General features: G+C 36.3%; 2 protein-coding genes across 4 annotated transcripts; one reads left to right on the top strand and one right to left on the bottom strand.

The window, feature by feature from the left end:
• The first annotated feature begins 89 nt into the window (after window positions 1–89).
• nxph2b (neurexophilin 2b) lies at window positions 90–7,141 on the top strand. Of its 2 annotated transcripts, XM_082155503.1 has the most exons (3): window positions 90–922; window positions 1,439–1,560; window positions 3,913–7,141. In XM_082155503.1, exons 2-3 carry the CDS (start codon window positions 1,510–1,512, stop codon window positions 4,645–4,647), a joined length of 786 nt encoding a protein of 261 aa, XP_082011629.1. In that variant the 5' UTR covers window positions 90–922; window positions 1,439–1,509; the 3' UTR covers window positions 4,648–7,141. The 2 variants fall into 2 exon arrangements, with proteins under 2 accessions (XP_082011629.1, XP_082011628.1); XM_082155502.1 differs by having other exon boundaries at window positions 90–1,560.
• spoplb (speckle type BTB/POZ protein like b) lies at window positions 7,009–17,836 on the bottom strand. Of its 2 annotated transcripts, none has more exons than XM_082155493.1 (13): window positions 17,652–17,836; window positions 15,293–15,408; window positions 14,306–14,435; window positions 13,502–13,626; window positions 13,288–13,409; window positions 12,387–12,538; window positions 12,182–12,309; window positions 11,919–12,096; window positions 11,673–11,728; window positions 10,110–10,232; window positions 9,879–10,021; window positions 9,220–9,273; window positions 7,009–8,040 (listed from the first exon to the last, which is right to left on the bottom strand). In XM_082155493.1, exons 4-13 carry the CDS (start codon window positions 13,577–13,579, stop codon window positions 7,896–7,898), a joined length of 1,179 nt encoding a protein of 392 aa, XP_082011619.1. In that variant the 5' UTR covers window positions 13,580–13,626; window positions 14,306–14,435; window positions 15,293–15,408; window positions 17,652–17,836; the 3' UTR covers window positions 7,009–7,895. The 2 variants fall into 2 exon arrangements, with proteins under 2 accessions (XP_082011619.1, XP_082011620.1); XM_082155494.1 differs by having other exon boundaries at window positions 13,502–13,649.
• Between the last annotated feature and the right edge of the window lie 3,399 nt (window positions 17,837–21,235).

Genomic DNA, 21,235 nt, shown 5'->3' on the forward strand with positions numbered 1-21,235 from the left:
GTGTGACGACATGATCCAGTAGCACACTATGTGGAGTAAGGTAAACGTACGTCCATTTTTATTCTGGGTTAAATGTTTAATAGCTTTTTATTACCAAGAAGACTATCAGGTATTTGTCTATACGGAAACTGATTATCAAAACTAAAGCCACCCTGAGAAATATTCACTGAAATTTAAACTACCCCAGTCTCCCCTATATATATATATATATATATATATATATAAAAATCTTAATATAATCTTTTTTTTTGCAGTGCCATGACGAAAAATGAGCCGAAATGCTTCTGAGTAGCACTTTTATCACAACAATATAATCTCTGCCCACAAGGCAAGTCTTCTGCTGTTTTATGAACCAACAAAGTACTTCTTAACACTGACTTTACACTTAGTGGTTTTAAATGGGTTTACACACATAAAAAAGCTTGCAACTATGATGTGTGCCGTTATTGGTGCTGATGTTGAGGGGTTGGGCTCAGTGACTCCACTGTCACAACCCAAAAGCGCACTGATCCATCACACAACAGCAGTTTAGGAAGAGCGAGCGGGCAAGAATGCAGCAAACCCGGACTTTTACCCAGGGGACTGCTTAGAGAGCAGTTTTATTATTTGTTTTCCTTTTGGATGGACAATCACATCCACACATAATCGTGTTAGGATATGTGAGTGTTGCAGAGGAAAGGCATGCAGCCAGATGAGCAGAGCTAAGAGGATTTAAAGCTGCTGGACATAAGCCACGCCGAGTAAAGAAGAAGATTATATTGTTTTAATCAAATGCAAAAAAAGTTTTTATTGCGGGTCACTTTGAGTTTGGACTGTCGAGGAGCGATGCTTGTCTTTCATCCTCTCTTTATGCAATCTGTGATCGACACTGTAAGGATGCTCACCGCACAGAGATGTATGGGTCCAACTCTACAGTAGAAGGGTGAGTTATACTAAAACATGAATAATATTGAATATTATTTGCTAACACTTTATTTTTCTTTGCACCTATTTCATGTAATAAAATTGCAATAAGAATAACCACAACCATCTTCTCAAAATAACTGCTTGTTCATTAATATTGCTCAGTAGTTATTTCCTGCGGTGTCATCATTTAAATCTAATTTAAACATTGTAATTCTATTAAACATGTTTTATGACCTCATTTTATTTGAGAGACTACATTGTGAGTTTATTTTTCACACCACGAGATCTGCAAAAAAGTTATAAGGCGATTAAAATGGTTATACTTCAACCAGTAAACTTGACCGGTTATAATGTGTGCTTTCTTTTATGCATTCATATTCATTTTAACCTGTTATGTCTTAATGACATGCTAAAATAACTACACCGTTACGTGATGTAGTGTAAACTTTGACCATTTCTTGTTATCTGTTGTTTGTTCTCAACACAAATTTCCTCATATCTTTAAGCATGATGTTTTTTGTTGTGTTTTTAGGCATACTGACTCGAGACCCTGCCACGAGTGGATCTGATCTTTATTAACCCAGATCTGGACTCATAAAATACATGAAGATGTGCCAGTGTTACTCTGCCCTGCTTATGCTCTGCTTACACATGGTATGAGTTTTATTTCAATTATTTTAATTAAAGCAAAGATTTGCAGAATTTGTTTTGCCAAAGTCAATGAACCTTTTTATTCTCTCAGGGTCTACTGGTGAGAGGTGGAAAAAGACATTGTGTATTATTATCATTATTATTATCACTGCAACTTTTATCTCTATAACTGTCAGTTGTTGAGCTATGTTTTTGAAATATTTTTGTTTTGTTTTGAGAAAACAGGTAGGTATGAATTTAAAAATAAATAAATTTATTTTTATTTTTTATTATTGTATGGTTTTATTGGAAAGAGTCAAACAGTTTGGATAATCCAAATATGCCTTTAGAATATGCTGTGGCTGTTTGTCTAATTTCCTGTATAAAACTTCAAATAATCCAGTTTCCGCAGGGCCCTTTATCCATTCGTTTTATTTTATTTCTCAAAGGAGAACAAAATGTGTGTGTGTAAATGTTTTTTTTGTTTTTTTTTCAAAGATTAATTTGAATGCAAATGAATTGACTTCACAAAGCCTATTCAGAGTTTAATTTAGAAACCGGTTTAAGCCAGTTTAAGAAGAAATGACAACCTGTGTGATGGCTTAGCCTTAAGTCCTCTCTCAAGAGACTTCTCTTTCATTGCCATCACTAAGCCAGATTTTATCACGTTTATTTCTCTTTATTTATTTTTCATCTTTGAACTGTAATAAAATGTATTTACTATTACTAAGTACAAGTCTAATCTCTAATTCCAAATTATTTTTTTTTATTGTAAATGAGGTCTTTCTTTCCACAAAGATTTATGATAAATTAACCAGTTCATTTTTTTAAACACTTTCCATCTCGTCTTTCCTTTTCGGCAGCGAATGTCAGTCGTTTTTTTGTTGATCATGAATTTGCACTCTATTGAAGTAGACAAAAAGAGAATTTTTAATGCACAGAAGGTATTTCTCATTCACCATCATGGGTTTGAATTTTGAGGTGTATAGAACAGATTATCTGTGTCTCCTAAATATCTTCCCGCTTTGGTTCTTTATCTCTGAACATGAAAGAGAAATGCTGGAGAAAGCTGAATATATACTTGGGGAGATAAACAGCCTTTTGGGACATATATACACTTTCATTCTATCAAATTATGCTTTTGAAAGTATGTGTGAGAGAGTCTTTTGAGCTTTGCTGAAAGATAGAGAGATAGAGAGAAGGAGATTTACCTGATCTTCCTCCTTTGGTCTTTTCTGTGCAGTTTTCTGTTCATTCATATTTAACCGTACCTTCAATACGAAAAAAGTAAACACACTGATTGGCTGTATTACTAATATGAAACTATAGACTAAAAGAGCTAGCAGGAGTCATGGTTGTTTTTTAAGAACCAGTTTAGCTGGGTGTGTGAGGGAGTTTATTATGTCAGTAGTAAACTCACATTGCAGTGAACAGTTTCATTCTCTGAAGATGTTACATCCTGTTTGCATCATTTAAACAAGGCAGATGCAGCTTTCAGTTTCTCATTCTTTATGTACTGATGCATCTTTACGTACTAGCTGTAATTTTATTCATGTTATACTAGATATTCATGTATAGTTTTGCATCCGAGGTGTGAATGTGGACATGCACATCAGTTTATGGTATTTTAGGAACTCTTAAAATCTTAATAACCTAATGTTCACTGAATCTAAATAGAATTATTTTTATTTTTTTTTGCTTACATGCAACTTGAAATCCAAATTTCGTTCTTAATACACATTTCTGGTCTGGATATTTGAAGTACCCTAAAAAGCTTTTTTGATCCCCAATCCTCCACCAGATTTCCTAGAGCATTTTCCTGGTTTGACATAATGGTCACTTAAGTATATTTTCTTTTTTATAGTGTGGTATGAAATGATCACTTTTCGTGTAAAGATGCATGAGGCATTATTTGGGGTTCCTCAGATTGATACACTGGCAGAACCCTCTGGAGAACCTCAAGTCACCCTTTCGAAAAGGGCAGTTTCCTTTAGGAATCTTCAAAATGGAAACCAGTTCCCATAAGAACTCTAAACACTACAATTGGTTCCTCCAGCAACCCCATCATAAGGGAAAATTCCTTTGAGTACACACTAGGATATTGGAAGCACCTTCAAAAGGTTTCCTAGCAGTTCTCCAAAGGGTTCCACTAGCAAACTAAGAAATCCCAAATGGTGCCTGAAATGCCAATTCATTCTCAATGGATAAAGACCCACAGAAATAGGTCACCTTATGGAAATAGAGTGGGTTGTGAATGTCATTTCATATATACATTAAGATAAACCACTGGTTTGAATTGGAATCTTTATTTTTTCTCAATATACATATCTACAACCGTTATGGTTAACAGTCCTCTTCCTGGTTTTGTCTTTGAAGGTGACATGTGGCACGGAGCTCAGTCCTCTGGGTTGGGGAGAGAGTGATAAGGAGGCAAGTGTCTCTTCTTACGGCTCTCGTTCAGGGATTCTCAAATCCCTGCGGCTTTTCTCCCACACATCCCAATCTAACAGCCAGAGCCGTGAAGCTGCTCCGGACCCTGGGGCACTGGATCTTTGGGCTTGGTTATCCAACCACACTGATACCGAAGGAACCCTCTCGAGGGCCAAACGTCGTCCCTATGTGAAAACAGGCAAGTTTAAGAAAATGTTTGGTTGGGGCGACTTCCATTCAAACATCAAAACGGTCAAGCTCAACCTTCTCATTACTGGGAAGATTGTTGACCACGGCAACGGAACCTTCAGCGTATATTTCCGCCACAATTCCACCGGCCTGGGTAATGTGTCCGTCAGTCTGGTCCCGCCCTCCAAGGCTGTCGATTTTGAGATCACTCAACAGGAAACCATAGAGGTACCTAAAGACAATAAGGCCTTCAATTGTCGAGTGGAATACGAGAAGACGGACCGCAGCAAGAGGACGTCTGTTTGCAGCGACTTCCCGAACAGGGTATGCCTCCAGGAGCAGACCCAAAGCCATGTTTCCTGGCTTTGCTCCAAGCCCTTCAAGGTCATCTGCATCTACATTGACTTCTTCAGTGCAGACTACAAGCTAGTACAGAAGGTCTGCCCAGACTACAACTACCACAGTGACACTCCCTATACCTCTGTTGGATAGCACAGCCTAGATTTGAGGTAACTGAGGTGTCATATAAGTATTACAGCCTCTCTAACCTGTAGTTTCCTTGCCCTGTTCCACAAAGAACCGGATAAATGGAAGCAAGGTCAGACGAGGAACCACTCTTTCTATTCCACCTGACTTGTCCTTGATGACAGGAATAGTTCACCCAAAACAGAAATTGTTTATCATTTTCACAATTTATTTTTCTGTTCCACAGAAGAAAGTCAGTCAAACAGGTTAAGAACAAAATTAGCTTAAATTATGACAGAATTTTCTTTTTTGGGTGAACTAACCCAAGCTTAACCCAGGCTTAAGACCTGATTTCCTGAAGGCTGATTTGTGTGCTTTACACTTAAGCTTGGACAAGACCAGCACATCTACGGTTTCCACAGTGACCCCTAACCCTTTATCAGTGACTGTTGTGACGTCATAAGTGTGAAGTTTTAAAAGATACAAAAATGTCCCAATCACCACAAGCTGGGATTCAAGAACAAAACAAAAAATATAAAACATCTTGTGTTGCCATTTGTGATGCCCTCCTTTTCATGCCAACATGTTTTTGTGCTCACAGAGAGTCAATAACTAAGATTAATGTTGAAGCCATGTGTTCCACTGTATCCTCAGTTCTTTTGTATTTTGTTTCATTATTAAAGAAAAGACGAGATTTGAGTTTCCAGAAACTCTCCCTTGTGTATTTTCCTTATTGACTCCAAGGGCCTCATTTATAAAACGTGCGTACGAACAGATTGGAACTTAAAGTGAGTGTACGCAAAAATCCAAGGCAATGTTCATATTTATAAAAACGGTCTCTATCGTGGAAAAGTGCTTAGCGTCACGTCTGGGTCTAAGCAGACATACGCACTTTTCCTTGTGGCAGAGTCCAATCACTGCAGGTATTTGGAAATCTAACGCAAATTTTACTGCTCGCCATTCTCAAGTAAATGATTTGGACGTTGACTGGTCCTCGTATTTTTATGTTAATGACATTAATTAGGATCTGAAACAATTCAGCTGCGCACAATTTCAAGATCATTTGCGAACTATAAATTTCACATCTATAAGAGAGGCGTACGCACGTTTTTTTTTGTGCGCATGTTCAATTTCTGAACCTGATGAACCCCCAAGACTGTCGGCAGATATTCGGTTGGACAGAAATCCTTGCACAGATGCTGTGAACAAAGAAAAATTGTGGTTGTCAAACAAAGCATTGGAAGTCAAATCTGTACTACATTTTCTACAAAATCTTTTTAAAAGCCTTAGCCATCCCTCCTGTGCTACCAGAGGAGAATCTCAGTACGGAACAGCCACTTCCGACAGTGTAATGTCTTTAAATTCTGCCATTTGAAAAAAAAAAGATGACTTTCACATCAGCAGAAAAAAGTTTTAATTTGCAAAGGTCTGATCATGTATATATGCAGACTCAGATCTGAAAAAAATATATACGCAATGTCAGTGTGAGTTTTTGTAATCGCGTGGCCTGATGAACAGGGCCTTTCAGGATTTGAGGCACGCTGGCTTTGATCTCAGCTTAAGTTGTCTCCAGATGTTTAAAGACTAAAAGAAGGGAAGAGTTCATTCAAATGACTTTTGAAGCCACAGACCAAAGAGAATATGGACTGTTTACAACATGCTAAAGAAAATACATCTCTACTGTGTTTGATAGGTGGGTTTCAAAGTTACTGATTTACTCTAATCTATAATTATTTTACAAATACTACAATACGGACAAACTCCTAAAATAATTGATCATTTTTTCAATATGATCATCTGACGTTTTACAGCTTAGTCCTCCATTTGCATTATATCTCATTCGACTCTTTCAATTCTAATGGACAAAAAAAAAATTAAAAGAGGGGCCTGAGGTTTTACATGGTTAACAAATTAATTTCAATAGCATCATGTGATTGACTGGTTAAAAGAACCAAAAAAAAACAAAAAAACATGCAAATAAAATTAAAAGTATATATAAATTAAAGAGTGAAGAATATCTAAAGTTATCAGAGTGATATATTTGAAAACGTTTTTCACATTCACAAGTTTTTCATGCAGGGCAGATTAATTCAATCACCAAAAAACAAAACAAAAAAAACCTCAACATTTGGCTGAACAATGTATTAAAAATGAATTATTAAAAAGCACAATTAAAATTTTAAAGTCAACATGATTCTTTTGTTATTTGGAATTGTTTTATTATCGGTAATGAAAACTGATCTCTACCTGACCGGTTGGTAAAAGAATATGAATAAGGAACAGGACAGGAAAATAAGACCATGGACATGAATTGAGAAATTAGCTCAATTTAGAATTAATGTTGACTTTAAAACCTGTGCTTTGTAAAAAAAAAAAACCCACATTGGATCTATTTTTTCTCCATTTTATTTCCAAAGCAATAAATCAAAGTTAATTTGAACCACAATACACTTTTTCCAACACAAAGAACTCTCCTGATCCATAGAGTACGTTAAACCATGGGAAAAAAACTTCAACTAAAGTCAGAACTAACTGTGCGAAAAAGGGAAAACAATTTCTGTAAACAGCACGGTAAACAAATTTTCATATTTACCAATAGTTTAGGTTGGTGCAAAATATCGACATCTTTAGCCGTTTTCATGTAATACTCATAATGTGAATTGCATCACATTTCACCAAGTATTCTACAGCACGACCTCAGTTAATACTTACGCCAATTTTAATGATGATAAACATACAATGCGACATTCTGCCAGCAATATAGGAAACATCATCACTTAAAAAGTGTCAGTGGAGACGATCTTTGCACTTGATGCGTGTGCATGGGTATGCGTTTAGTGAGTGTATACTTGGTTTTTTGAAACGTCAGACCACGAGTTCATAAGAAGGGCTAACGCAACCCTCCCCCCATCATGAACATGTAACATACAAGGTCCTAAACACCACCATGTTAAAACTACTGCATTATGTGGGAGCTAGTGCAATTCAGACAGGTCTGGGATCAGTCGCAGCAGGCACGTAGCTACACATAGAGACACAAAGGAGTGGAGGGGCGGATCCTTTAAGGCCATTTCTCAAATGACGCCCAAAGTGAACAACATGGCGAAGTCCATTTTCTTCTTGAGCACTGCGGTTTGAACTAGCTCCTCCATCGTGTCTCTGGTAAGGGTGACGGGCGAGTGAAGAGGGGGGGCAAAAAGGAGGAGGGAAGTAGGGCTCGGTGGGGTAGTTCCGCCTCTTCATGCGTTTTGTTCTAAGCAGTCTGAGGGCAAAGGTCAGGACTGTTTTAGCCGTTTCCTTGGCAGACCAAAAGGGGTGCACTGGGCTGATGCGAGAGCGCGGAACGCCTCGGCCACTAAATGAGGGTGGGACTGAATCATCGCTTTCCAACCCGCAGTCTCCATTATGTCTGCAGCATGACTGCAAAAGAGCAAAAACAAAAACATTCATCATACACTGATGAAATGAGTCAAAATAATCTGGGATTTTTATTAATTCAGTGAAATCATGCTAATTAAAAGGAATGTTCTGGGTTCAAAACAAGTTAAGCTCTATCCACAGCATCTGTGGCATGCGCACATCTACAGTACAGTAATGGTGCAAAATGATCAGAAGAATATAAATACATTAAAAACAATATGTATATTTACTTCATATAAAGTTTGAGGTCATTTTTTTTTTTTAAGGACATTAAAAGGTTGTTTTTTTTTTGCAAAGGATGCATTAAATTAATAAAAAGTGACGGCAAAGACAGAAGATTTCATTTTGTTCCTTTAACTTTCTATTCAAAGAATCCAGAATTTTTGTCCTGAAATTAATCAGTACAACAGTTTAAAACAGTTTTTTTTATTTTTTTTTTTTATCAGCATATTAAAATTATTTCTAAAGGATTGTGTGACACTGAAGACTGGAGTAATGATGCTTGAAATTCAGATCTGCATCACAGGAATAAATTATATTTTAAAACATTAAAATACAAAAGTTATTTTAAAATTGTTTTAATGTATTTTAATTTTTTTCCAAAAGAAATGATGAGAGACTTTTTTCAAAAACATAAATCTTAACTGAAAACATAAATCTTACTGACACCAATCTTGCGAACAGTTGCGTCAAATAAATAAATGCATACCTGAAAATAAAACATTAAATGTTTTTCATTAAAATATTTTTTGTGGGGGAAATGCTGAATTCACTGTAATAGACTAGCTCCCTATGGCTTACTGCTTTAGTTTTTATTATTTAAGCTGTAATGTTGTCTGAGTGGTGAGATTACTGTTACAAGTGGTTGAACTTCTGGTTATGGGTTACCAAAGTTATTCCTGTGGGTATTTTGTATGGTAATAAAAAAAAAAGTATGCCACAGATGCTGTTGACAGCGCTTCGATATCACTGAACCCAGATTACTCCTTTCAAAAGTGCAATACAATAAGAGCTGTCATGCGTTTTTGTGCAAGGTAACTCAAGAAAAAGGTTGTGAATCATTTGGTTTTTACAGGTATCTTAACCACATTAAAGTGCAAATCCTGCTATATACAGATGTGTTGGGTGCTTTTTATTTGCAAAGGACTCTGGGAGATGGTAACGTGTTGGCACACATACTTGCTATTCCAGTTCTTCCCATCTTTACAGCCCAGCTGTCTAAGAACACTGCATCTAAAGAAAAAGCACAGAGCAGAATTCACACAGAGCTCCCAGAATGCACTGCAGCTACGGCTGTCACCATTAGAAAAAAGAAAAAAAAAAGGATTTAGCAGGTGATTTACTGTCATAGAAATAATTGCAGTTGATGTAGGCCTAGCTGTCAGCTTTGCTTTTAATCAGTCATTTATTCAAAGTGAAATTGGGACCACAGAATGAAATGTATGATTTCTCTGAAGGCTTCTTTGAAGGAAAATATAAATATTAATAATAAGCCCAAAAAAGTTTTTGAAGGAATATAATAATAATAATAATATTTTTCTTTTTATCCTCATTAATTTTATTTCATATATTTAAAGTGTTAAATATTTTGGTCCATTTTAGATAGTCTACCGGCCATCACACTTTTTTAAACCCTTTAACATTGATGAGGATTATTTTTAAAAGTATTGCATTTCCGCTCTAAATTCTCCCATCATGCATCATTTTAGGACCGTTAAATGTGCAAATATTTGATAAGTAAATACAGTAAAGTTTAAGTGTTCAGTAAACATGAATAGTAAAGTGTACAAAGGATTTTTTAACGATTAAATGATTATGAACGGAGTGTTTGTACTTGCCTATTAATGAAGTCTATGGCTTGTGCTTTCAGCTGCTCTGCGCTGTGCAGGTCAGCCAGAATGAGGATGTCGGCTACATTCTCTACAGACAGACTGTTACAGAGAGCCTCCTCACATAATACCTTTAATCTTTCCAAAGCATACTAAAGAGAAAGAGAAACAGAGAGCAGGTAGCAGATAGCATGAACACAAAACAAAAGTGCCTGTCCTCCAGAGCCGAAAGCACCTTACCTTGTCTGCAGCAGCTAACAGGTTGTCGGCCATTTTCTCCAGGTTAGGAGCTTTACCAGTGTAAATAAATACCATCATTTCCCTAAATACATCCGGTTCCACATCACTGATGTCCACACGGTTCTGCAATAGGGTTGAAAAAAAAAATGAACTAAATTACTAATTTACTAAAGACTATTTTACTTAATTTACTAATGAACAAAAAATCTGGTTTAGAATTACAAAGAATCTACACATGCAATAAATTATTCTTTTTTATATACATAGTCTTTATTTATTTAAATATGTTAAACACATTTTTTTATCTAAAATAAGTTTAAAATTCTATTAAATATTATATACAGTTGTTATCAAATTATTTAACCCAAACTTTAAACTTTTGTACTTTAAACAAAAGTAATTGAAATAGCTCAACACAACAAATATTTCAAGTGGTTTCCCCAAATTAAACTGAAAATACAACTTTTAATGACTTAAACTGCCTTCTCCAACTTGTCTTGTTGGAACGTCCAATGATGCCCAAGCTTCAGCTTCCTCACGGATGGCATGACGTTTTCTCCTACGATTTCCTGATACTTAAATGAATCCATCTTGCCTTCCAAACGCTGCAGGTTTCCAGTGCCAGAGGATGCAAAGTTAACCCTAACCTGCCCCGTCCAGGTGGCGTAACCACTGTTTCTTTAACTTTGAACTTGATATCAAGGGTTCCCACACATTTTCCATTTCAAAATTCCATACTTTTCCAGACTCAAATTTCCAGACCTCCTTCCAAATGATGTTTCAGACCATATTTAAACATATATTAAACATTGAAGAACATGTTAAGTTTTTATTTTATTTTTTGTATTCTTAATTGTAGAAAACTGAATAGGGGCCAATAGTCTGGAAAAACAAATAATTTTCCATACTCTGATATCTTTTTTATATACGTTTTCAGACCTGGAAATTACACAAAACAAATAAATTTTCCACATATCTTAGGAACCCTGGATATCTTCTCTGAACATCTTTTGTCTTAGCCATACTTCTAACATGCAGTCAAACGAGACAATCAACAAACCTAGCCAGTTCAGATATTTCATTTGTTCTAGCTCAAGCACACCTGGTGCAACTAATGAAGCCCTTGATCAGGTGTGCTTGAGACAACACCTGTTTTACAGATTTGTGCTGTGAGTGATTCTTTTCAGGGGGATGATTAATTTTGAGACTGCAGAAGTCATTAAAAGTTGCATACTCAATTGAATTTGGGGAAACCATTTGAAATATTTGTTGTCTTGAGCTATTTCAATTACTTTTGTTTGATTTGTTCAATGCAAACAGCTGAAAGTGTGTAAATGTTGCCAATAAACCTGATTTGCAATGGGGGTTGAATAATTTTGATTACAACTGTATAACAACTGTATAAATCAGTATGTAATAGTGATGTACTATTATTGTACAATAGAACAATATGTACAATAGTTTGACTACTATTATTATAAAATGTGGTAAAATAGTAATTCTAAAGAATAGAGATTATGTGCATCCAAATTTTTGACAGGTAGTGAGCATCTTTTTACTTACTTTTTTACTCTCCTCCATTTTGTGTTCAAACATGGCATTGAATACTGGCGACCTCGCTGTCAAAGGAAACATGAATCATCAGTTTTAAGTGAATCATATGTGGGTTAAGTACTGCCAAATTCAGCATGTGCCTCTATCATTTCACTGAACATTCTCTATTGTCTGTGCAGCTAGTCTTTTTAGCAAGGCAAAATCTGGGTCTACCCCAAGCGTCTGTCAATGCTGTGTTTGGATGACTAAGCTCACCTGCCAGTATGGATTTGTGCGCTTTGAACTCTTGCCCTCCTACGAACAAGCTGCAGTCTGTGAACCTAGAGCCTTCCCACAGGTTACCCAGGTCATCGGAAAGCTGACACTCCGGAACCTTCAGCATGTTTGTGTTTGACTGGCCAGAGATGTTTACAGAGTCCTGGACCACACTCACCTAAACAAATGAGTCATTGGCTTGAAGCAAGGACATTATTACACCAAAGCATTTAGTATACATGAAACGGTACATGTTACTTTACCTCACAGAACAGAGTGAGCTTGTCATCAGGAAGAAGTCCGTTAGCTTCATCCAGCAAGAAATCTCTCCTGATGAACTTCTTGAAGCCCCAGTCCTTTCCCTGGACGAAGCGGTAGGCTCTTTGGCTTTCTGAAGTGTGAGGAGAAAACAATTTAGTTACTCCACATAACCAAATTCAATCCTCTGAGCATCCAGAAAACTCTTACCCATGGCTTTAGTTTCTTCTCTTTTGGCGTTCAGTAAAGAAAACTTGAACTTTGCTCTCACTTCACTTTTTGGGCAACTGACAAGCAATAAGTACAGAGAGAGATAATCTTTACTCTCATCATCAAGACCCTTTGGGTTCACTCGCAAACACCTACAGAAAGAAATTGAAAAAGTGTGTTAATTTTTTTGTATATATGTAAAAACCAATTCAACAGCATGGACAACATTGCTTCTGAATCTGAACAACCACCTATACATAATTCTGTAATTTGGTAACCAAGGAGCCGTTTACACGACAGCTTTAAAAAAACTGAAAAAACGGCATTTTGGCCGTTCATTTACAAAACAACAGCATTTTGGGACTCTTGAAAATGGGTTTCAAGTTTTTGAAAGCGATACCGTTACTGTCTCCGTGTAAACTACAAAAACGCAAATTTGTTCAAAACGGGGGCGTCATGTGCATGCGCATTACGTGTTCAGTCTATAAGCACATCGTTTTTCTTTACAAAGTGACACTGCCAAATACTGGCCTGGCAGCAGAATACAGCGTTTTTAATCGTTTTCGAGGATCCGTTTGAATGGAGATTGTTTTGACGACGTTGTCGTCTGTACGCAAAAATGAAAAACGTTTCAGTTTTTAGCACGTTGTTGTGTAAAGGAAGGTAGAGGGACATAGAAGCAGTCATCGTAGACTAGGATTCATCATAAAAGCAATTAATCAACTGTCGGTGACAAAATAAATCTTTTGCAATCCCAAAATTTGTCCCAGCCGGCTCAGAGTAAACCCAAACTAAATCAAAACAGGCCACAGTGGTTTCAGACAATGATATTTGGAAAGAGAGAAGAATTAAGAGGCCACTTGAGAGCTGTCGACAACATTCAGAACACAATGAAACATACCATTTCATCTTATCGTTAGGGCCTGAGGAGAAGGTCGAGCTCCTCACAACTTCTCCCATCTCCTCCCGACAGAAGCTGAAGTTGTTAATCGTCCACATGTAAGAAAACTTCACGACTTTTACCTGTCGATAAAAATAAAAAACACAAAGGGACATTTAGGAGTTGCGTTCTCAACTCAAAACGGTTCACTTTCCATTCGCTCAGTCTCTCTCACCTGTGTATAACACCAGCTCTCCGCCACAGGTCCAGAGGTCATTTCCCCTGGGGGAGGGGGGGTGGGAACCCGTGACATGGCCAGCTTTCACCCTTCCACGCCCCTTATTTAGCTCACTGCTCGGCCTACACACAAAATCAAGACAAAACTGCACAACTGTAGTCAAAACAAGTCAATGAGTCGATATGAGTTCCCAATACGAGAACTGGTTACAATCACAAGACAGCTCTCTCAAATGTCTATAAATAAATCACAACTGAGGTACACTATTAGGTCAAAGTTTATATATAGTGCTTGCTAAAATAAAAAGCATTCAATCATAATTTACTTTGTATTCTATTGAGAAACTAGATTTTTGCATTTTCATAAAAAGATGCTTGCCAATAAAAAAAACCTCCCCACCACATTTACAATTATAAATTTAGCAGATGCTTTTATCCAAAGCGATTTGGTTGATTTGTGATTTCTAGTTTTTTGAGGTGGTTGCTAGAGGGATCTTGGATATGTGGTTCGTGTCTCTCAAACAATGCAAGTCTATTGGGTTTTTTGACCATTTTATCATTTGACAAGAAAAACTTAGACTTAGAAAAGTCACTACTTGTCATCAAAAGTTTGCCGTCTGTATTTTATTTTTATTTTTTTTTGTCTCTTATGCTCACCAAGGCTGCAGTTATTTGATCAACAAGTTATTAAGTATTATTACAATTTAAAATAACTACGCTCTATTTTAAAACATAATTAATTACAGTGATGCAAAGCTGAATTTTATGTTTAAGTCATTGAGAATGTATAGTCAAATAATACCTTGTGTTCAGAGATCAGCAGGTTGTGTTTCCATGTCATCCCTGGGCTCAAGCTCAGAGACACAGCCGTCTGAGTGATTGGAAACAATGACTAGCAGTGCATACTGACCTCAGCCTCTAAAAAAGCCATCCTAAACACACAGACACAGAATTAACTTCACATGCATCCATGTCATGAGAATCAGCTAAATTGTATAGCATTTAACTTGAAATGAAAAACAAAAGGACACACAGTACTTCCAGAATACTCAGTACAAAATCAATCGAAAAAAAAATCAATCGTTGCATAATGTTGATTCAAACAGAACCCAACTTGTCCATTAGTTTGCAAAAATCGCAGATAGAGAAAGAAATGCAAGCAATGCCTGCATCCTGAGGGTTAAACCAAAATGTAAAAGCTAATATTTTTGTTAAAACTTTTAATTCTTCTATAAAAACATGTATTCTTTGTATACATGTACATACATTTATTGGCGGTGGGACTAGTCTGCTAGTTTTTAGTCCCCTAAGTAAAATTTGTGAATGTTGCCAGAATATGAACAGGTGTCAATAAAGATGGACATATTTCTGGCTGTTTTTCTTCACCAGTCATGGTGAACAGATTATGGCTGGCCTTACATCATCATGACAAAACAACTAATTTGGATATAACTAGTACACAAACAAGGTCAGTAAGCAACAGTATCACTAGTATGTAGGCCTATAATATCTTGAGGGCTATAAACACTATGCATTTTATCATTTATTTCCAGGCTCTGTTTACTTCCATTGGAAGTAGTTATGATACATAATCTATAAATATAGTTATTTATAGATTATTTACTGTGGTAATCAGCATTATGTTACAAATGTTGTCAACTGAGCTTAGGCTAACTATTGGATGAAACCCATCAACATGCCAGCTGTACATGACAAATCAGAATTCACCATTCTCTACAATCAAGTCTTCACTGACTCATCTACAAATCACAATCAACCGCACACTCACCTCAGTAAGAATGCTGAATCTCACTTGTGGGAGTTTTGCGAGCCTTCCAGAGCAGAAAGCTTGGCAGATGAGGGCGGTTCAGTGGGATGCCACTCTCAGCAAAGACTCAATGAACCCTGGCAGGAATAACTGGATTTTAACACCACATCTACACTGGCACTGCATCAAGTTCGGTCCCAATTGCTTTGCAGCTCACAGACTATTGACATCATAACTCTGATACGGGCAGATTTGAGTCGGGTGAACGAGACGATCTAGAACTAAATAAAAAAAACGAGTTGTGTTTGGGAACGTTTTGTCAACAAGTGAAACGCGCAAACCCCATAAAATGCAGCAATAAATGCAAAGGGCATTATGATGTTTGATAATTGATGCAGAGAACAGGAACACACACAAGCCAATTGTAAAACAGATGAAGAAAACATGAAATTAAAGACATATACAGAAAATAAAGTTGAGGAAAGAACTTTCTGAGGTACTATACGGTTATCCGGACCACACGTGACCACACGTAAATCATTTATCCGGACCACACGTGGTGTAGGTGTAGGTGTGGTCCGGATAACCATATAGTACCCTTTCTGAAAAGTACTTTTTTTAAAACATTGCACTGCCCTTATGGTCAACAATGGATGACTGAAAAAATGACAACAGACATAATGGCAGTCCAATGAGATGCACATATCATACTGAAAGAAATTGTTGTTTTTTTACACTAATATAACTGCTGATAGATTTTGAAACCTAAAAACTTCAAACAAACAGGAACAACTTGTGTTTATTAGCCGAAGAAAATTATCTAAAAAATGTACTCAGGATTATCATTGTTGTACCAGCCTTCAGCTACCGCTCTAGACATCGTTAGCGAGAAAGGCTCGATTTAGAAGCTTTATTTTACTTTTTTTTTTCTAGAAGTATGCTATATAAAATTTACTTTATTTAAAAGTGTATATAAAATAATATAACAACAATGAACAGGCTATCTTAAAGAGATGTTTCTAGATTTAATAAAGTCGTTGAGTTGTCAATCTAAATCCCTGGAAATCGGCAAGTTCAAAAGAGTCGGTTCTCGATTGTTTAAGGGTTAGTCAAAAATGAAAATTCTGTCATTAATTACTCACCCTCATGTCGTTCCAAACCTGTAAGACTTACGTTCATCTTTGGAACACAAATGGACATATTTTTTATGAAATCAGAGTGATTTATGTCCCTCCATTAACAGTCTACGCAACTACCACTTTGAATTTGTTGCTTCAAAAAGTTGATATAGAGATCTTAAAACTTATCCATATGAACTGAGCAGTTTAGTCCAAATTGTCTTAAGAGACATTATCGCTTTATATGATGAAAAGATTGAATTTAGGCTTTTTATTCACATATAAATATTGATTAGCGAACAGAAACAGAAACTCAACCAAACCTCTTGCAGAATCTCAAACGTGCTGTGTGACACGAGAATGAACCTCATTTGTTCTAGCATGTCAAGCGAACATGCTTGAGCTTCTGTTTACCAGATCTTTTGTGTGCACTGATAAATGTTTATAAACCACTCAGTTCTTATGGATTTTACAATTCCTTTATGAGCTTTGTTTTTGGGTTTTTTGTAAGCGTCAAAGTGGTAGTTGAGTAGCCGTCAATGGACGGACAGATAGTGCTCAGATTTCATTAAAAATATCTTCGCTTTTTGTTACGAAGATGAACGAAAGTCGTATGGGTTTGGCACAACACGAGGGTGAGTAAATGACAGAATTTTCATTTCTGGGTGAACTATCCCTTTAATATGATTATTACGAATGAGTTGTTGAGAACCGCTCGGAACGGTTGTGAATCGTGAACGAATCTTTCAAACAGGTTTTGTTAACCAAATCAAAGATTCGACTCTAAATAACGAATCGTTCGTTCGCGAATCGGACATCGCTAAATGCGCTACAAATTCAGCCCCATCCGCCCCAAGTTTTAGTTATAAATCGATAACCGCGTTTCTTACCGCGTTCAAACAAGTTTGTACATACATATGAGCGCCGAACACTTGACGTCTTTCTGTTATATCCGCTCGCTGTGCAACTGATGCGGAAAACGAAGAGAAAAAGAGTCAAGGAAACCAAGTTAGCCGACCACGGCTCGTCTCGTTTGGCCTACATTTCATGCACGGCCCAAACAAGAGACAGAACCATAACAAAGCCCAGCCAACAATGTTGCTTTAAGGCCGAAACCAAGAAAGATCATTCTACAAAACCCCGCACGTATCTGATTTGTTTGTCCCAAAACCGCACATAATGGTGTAGATCGAGTAAGCATCTGTCTTTGTGTCAGTGCGCAGAGCGGTGGTTAAACATAAGAAAAAAATAATTTTACAAACCTCTTAGACACTCCGCATCACAGACATAGAAACACGGTACGATATGTGACCTGAGTGAGTCGTAGAAAGAATTTTGTGCGAAACGAGTGAACTTTTGAGCCTTTCTCTACAGATAAGGGGTGTTTTTCTCTCCCTGTCTCTCATAGCGCTGCCTGCGCTTCAGCTCTGTGCAGGCGCACTGCGCATGCGCACATAACTTCCTCTCAAACCATCTGTTCTAATAACAAGCACAGTTAGTTAGCATCGTACACTAAATTCTAATGGCTACTACTGATAGAGTGATTATCGTGGTTGTTTTAATGAGCTTGGCTGCCATTACTTAGATAAAACATGCACCTACATTAGTACATTTTATGATGCACTGCGAAGTTACTCTCAGATGCAGAGGAACTAGCAGTTTCCATGAAGTGGGGGGGCTGGGGGCGAAAAATGTACATGATGAAGATATAGATATAATAGAGTGAATCTATAATATATTGATAGGTACTTCATTACATACATTATATGTGACATATCATTAAATATATAATATACACCATGTGGTCTAAGTAGCCTGTATTTATGTGCATGGCATTACATTCTCTTTACCTAAAAAAAAAAAATATTGGGATTTCTATGACAAAATCAAGTTACTCTTTTAGGGATGTATAGGCCTAGAATATATGACTGGGAAAAGGCATGACTTATCCAGTTCCCCCTTCACCACATAACCAAATGGGACTGAAGTGTCACTGAGGCTGACTCAAATTATCTTTTATCCTACTTCATCATTATATACTCTTGCCACGCTGATCGGTATCACATCTGTGAGACTGAATGAGATGCCTCACAATATATCATCATTTGATATCACAAGAGAAGATAACAGTATCTTTTGCAGGGGCTGTTGTAATGGTAATGATCCTCAACAAATCCAGGCTATCACTCAATGAAATATGAAAGGCAGTTCTTTTAAGCCAGGGGAGATATACTGTATATCTTTCACATCATATACATGGAAATAATAACAGATGAAAAAGTTACTTGCCAATTTGAATGATTTAAAGAAAAAAAAAACGCTATTATTTCTGATGTGAGCTCATCGTCTGTGAATTGAAAGCTGTCTCACTTGCTTCATTACCATGACAAAACCAGAGTCTCAATGCCCTGTGACCTGCTGCATGGCACTATCTGTGTTTGAAAGTAAGAGGATTATCAACTAAATGAAAAAGATGAGAGTGGATGAACTGGTATTTGTGTGGAAAAATATTCTATTATCAAACACAGATGAAAGTTTAATAAAAGGCTTTTATAATTAAATGTAGATCTGGATTGTACATCAGCCCTGCCAATCATTATATTGAAAAATACAAAGGGTTTTTTAAATAAACAACTACAAAGTCTTTGAGTTATGCTGATCTTGGTTTAAACACATTTTTTTTAAACTAATTTTAACAACAACAAAAAAATAATACTATGTCTTTTATTAGTTAACTCTATAAATATATAAATGTTTTTTGCATGTATAAATCATTTTACATTAGTTAATTCAATATGAAATGAAACCTCACCCTGTCTATTTTCTTAATGCATATTATTGATTTTATAGTGAATAATTAATGGAAGCAAGTTTTTACTTTTTTAACTTGTAATTTTTAATCAAAATATCATAACTCAATTTTCCGCTGAAATGACAGACTTCTCCCTGGAGACATGTTAGGGACTTTTACAATCATTTAGTGGTTTTCAACTAAAACTTTTTTTTTGCATTTGCCTGTTTATTTTACGACAGTGGTGTTTTGTGGGCCTGAAAACTCAAACTTTTGAAACCGTTACCGTTATTGTGTCCGTGTAAACTGCAAAAATGCTTACTTGTGAATGCGTATTACGTGTTTAGTCTAGGTGCTTACTGCTTCTTTAGAAAGTGACATTGCCAACTACTGGCCTGGAATGCATAATACAGTGTTTTTGTGGATCTGTGTGAACGGGGATCGTTTTGACAACGTTTTCAACTGTAGGCTATACGTGTACAAAACTTTTTAAAAGTGCAAAGGAAAAACGTTCCCGTTTTTAGTACATTGTTGTCGTGTAAACAAACCCCACCCTGCAGGGTCACATTCATCTGCCTCCGTTTTTAAGTGCAATGCAAGTGCATTTTTTCTTTTACGATAATCCATTACATTTGAATGAATGTCACAATATGGAAGAAAAGATCTGTTGCTATACTTCAATTTCATTGTGACTTTATAATAGGCTGTATATATAAAAAGACAACATAGAACAATAATAAAATGTACCGTGAAAGTAAATTATTGTTAAAATTCTGTTTATGTTCTTGAAAAGTATAAAGCAGAATGTAGTAGTTAAAGTAGGTTAGTTTTATTATCGCTATCAGTTAATAATATGGTTATGATATATGCAGCAAAACGTTTTGCACCTGAAATGTCACTATATTATTTTACTTTGAATTTTTTGTAAAGCACTTTCCCAATTATGAGACATAAATTCCCTATGTCAGGTAGTGGGACACATAGAGACTGAAAGGAAAGATGCTTGATCACGCTTTTCAGCATCAGTGTTGTTAATATTAGAGTTTAAAAGTTTGAACCATAATTGACACTTTTGATAAAATGATAAAAGTACTGATGATAAAAGTACTGATGTTCACACACCGAGAAACTAGTGTTAGCCAGTTTCATCAGAATGAAAAGCTGAAATGCTATAAAACAAAGCATTTTGACTTTGCAGACATGGATTTCTGAACTGTTTTTGTTATTATCAGTGGTGCATGCGGAAGCAAGCATTTCTACTGCTATTCCAAATATTGATTTTAACAAATTGGTGAAATATGTATATATTTTTTTTCTTCATTTGTCCATGTGAAAACTGCAGTTGATTAATGCAATCTAAAAACAATGTAAAGTAGATTTCAGACATATGTGACCCTGGATCACAAAACCAGTCACAAGTAGCATGGGTATATTTGTGGCTAAAGCCAACTGTATGGGTTGTATGGGTCAAAATGATCGATATTTTGTAAATTTCTTACCTTAAATACATAAAACATTTATTTTTGTGAGTGAATGCAGCACAGTCGCGAACATAAATGGACAACTTTAAAGGCGATTTTCTCAATGTTTCAATTTTTTTGCACCCTCAGATTCCAGATTATTAAATTAATCGTATCTCGGCCAAATATTGTCCTATCCTAACAAACCATACATCAATGGAAAGCTTAATTATTCAGCTTTCATGTGATGTATAAATCTCAATTGCAAAAAATTTACCCATGTGACTGGTTTTGTGGTCCAGGGTCACATATTAGCAATTTCTGGATCAAATGCAGAGTACCCCCTATAAGCCCTTTTCTCCAGACTTCTTTTTTTATGATGAATAAAATGTCATTTTTAATTATGAACTCTTTTTTTCCCCTGTTTTGACAAAAAACAAAATAGTTCAGCTTAGATTTAGCTGAGCTGGTTTCAGTTGCAGCACGCTCCTACAAAGTACCCCCCTGGCAACTAATGTCTTAAGAACTCCAGAGCTCTTACAGCAGTAATCATCTGTCGTAATTAACTTCATTGTTTGAGTTCTGAATTCTAATC

Source organism: Leuciscus leuciscus (assembly GCF_965113295.1).
Source record: "Leuciscus leuciscus genome assembly, chromosome: 23".
Taxonomy (NCBI): Eukaryota; Metazoa; Chordata; class Actinopteri; order Cypriniformes; family Leuciscidae; genus Leuciscus; species Leuciscus leuciscus.

Coding starts and splice junctions, on each gene's coding strand:
- nxph2b (XM_082155502.1), top strand. CDS start 1,510: ATGAAGATGTGCCAGTGTTACTCTGCCCTGCTTATGCTCTGCTTACAC. Junction 1,561..3,912: donor TTATGCTCTGCTTACACATG/GTATGAGTTTTA, acceptor TTGTCTTTGAAG/GTGACATGTGGCACGGAGCT.
- spoplb (XM_082155493.1), bottom strand. CDS start 13,579: ATGTCACGGGTTCCCACCCCCCCTCCCCCAGGGGAAATGACCTCTGGA. Junction 12,097..12,181: donor AGCTCACTCTGTTCTGTGAG/GTAAAGTAACAT, acceptor TCATTTGTTTAG/GTGAGTGTGGTCCAGGACTC. Junction 11,729..11,918: donor GCACAAATCCATACTGGCAG/GTGAGCTTAGTC, acceptor TTCCTTTGACAG/CGAGGTCGCCAGTATTCAAT.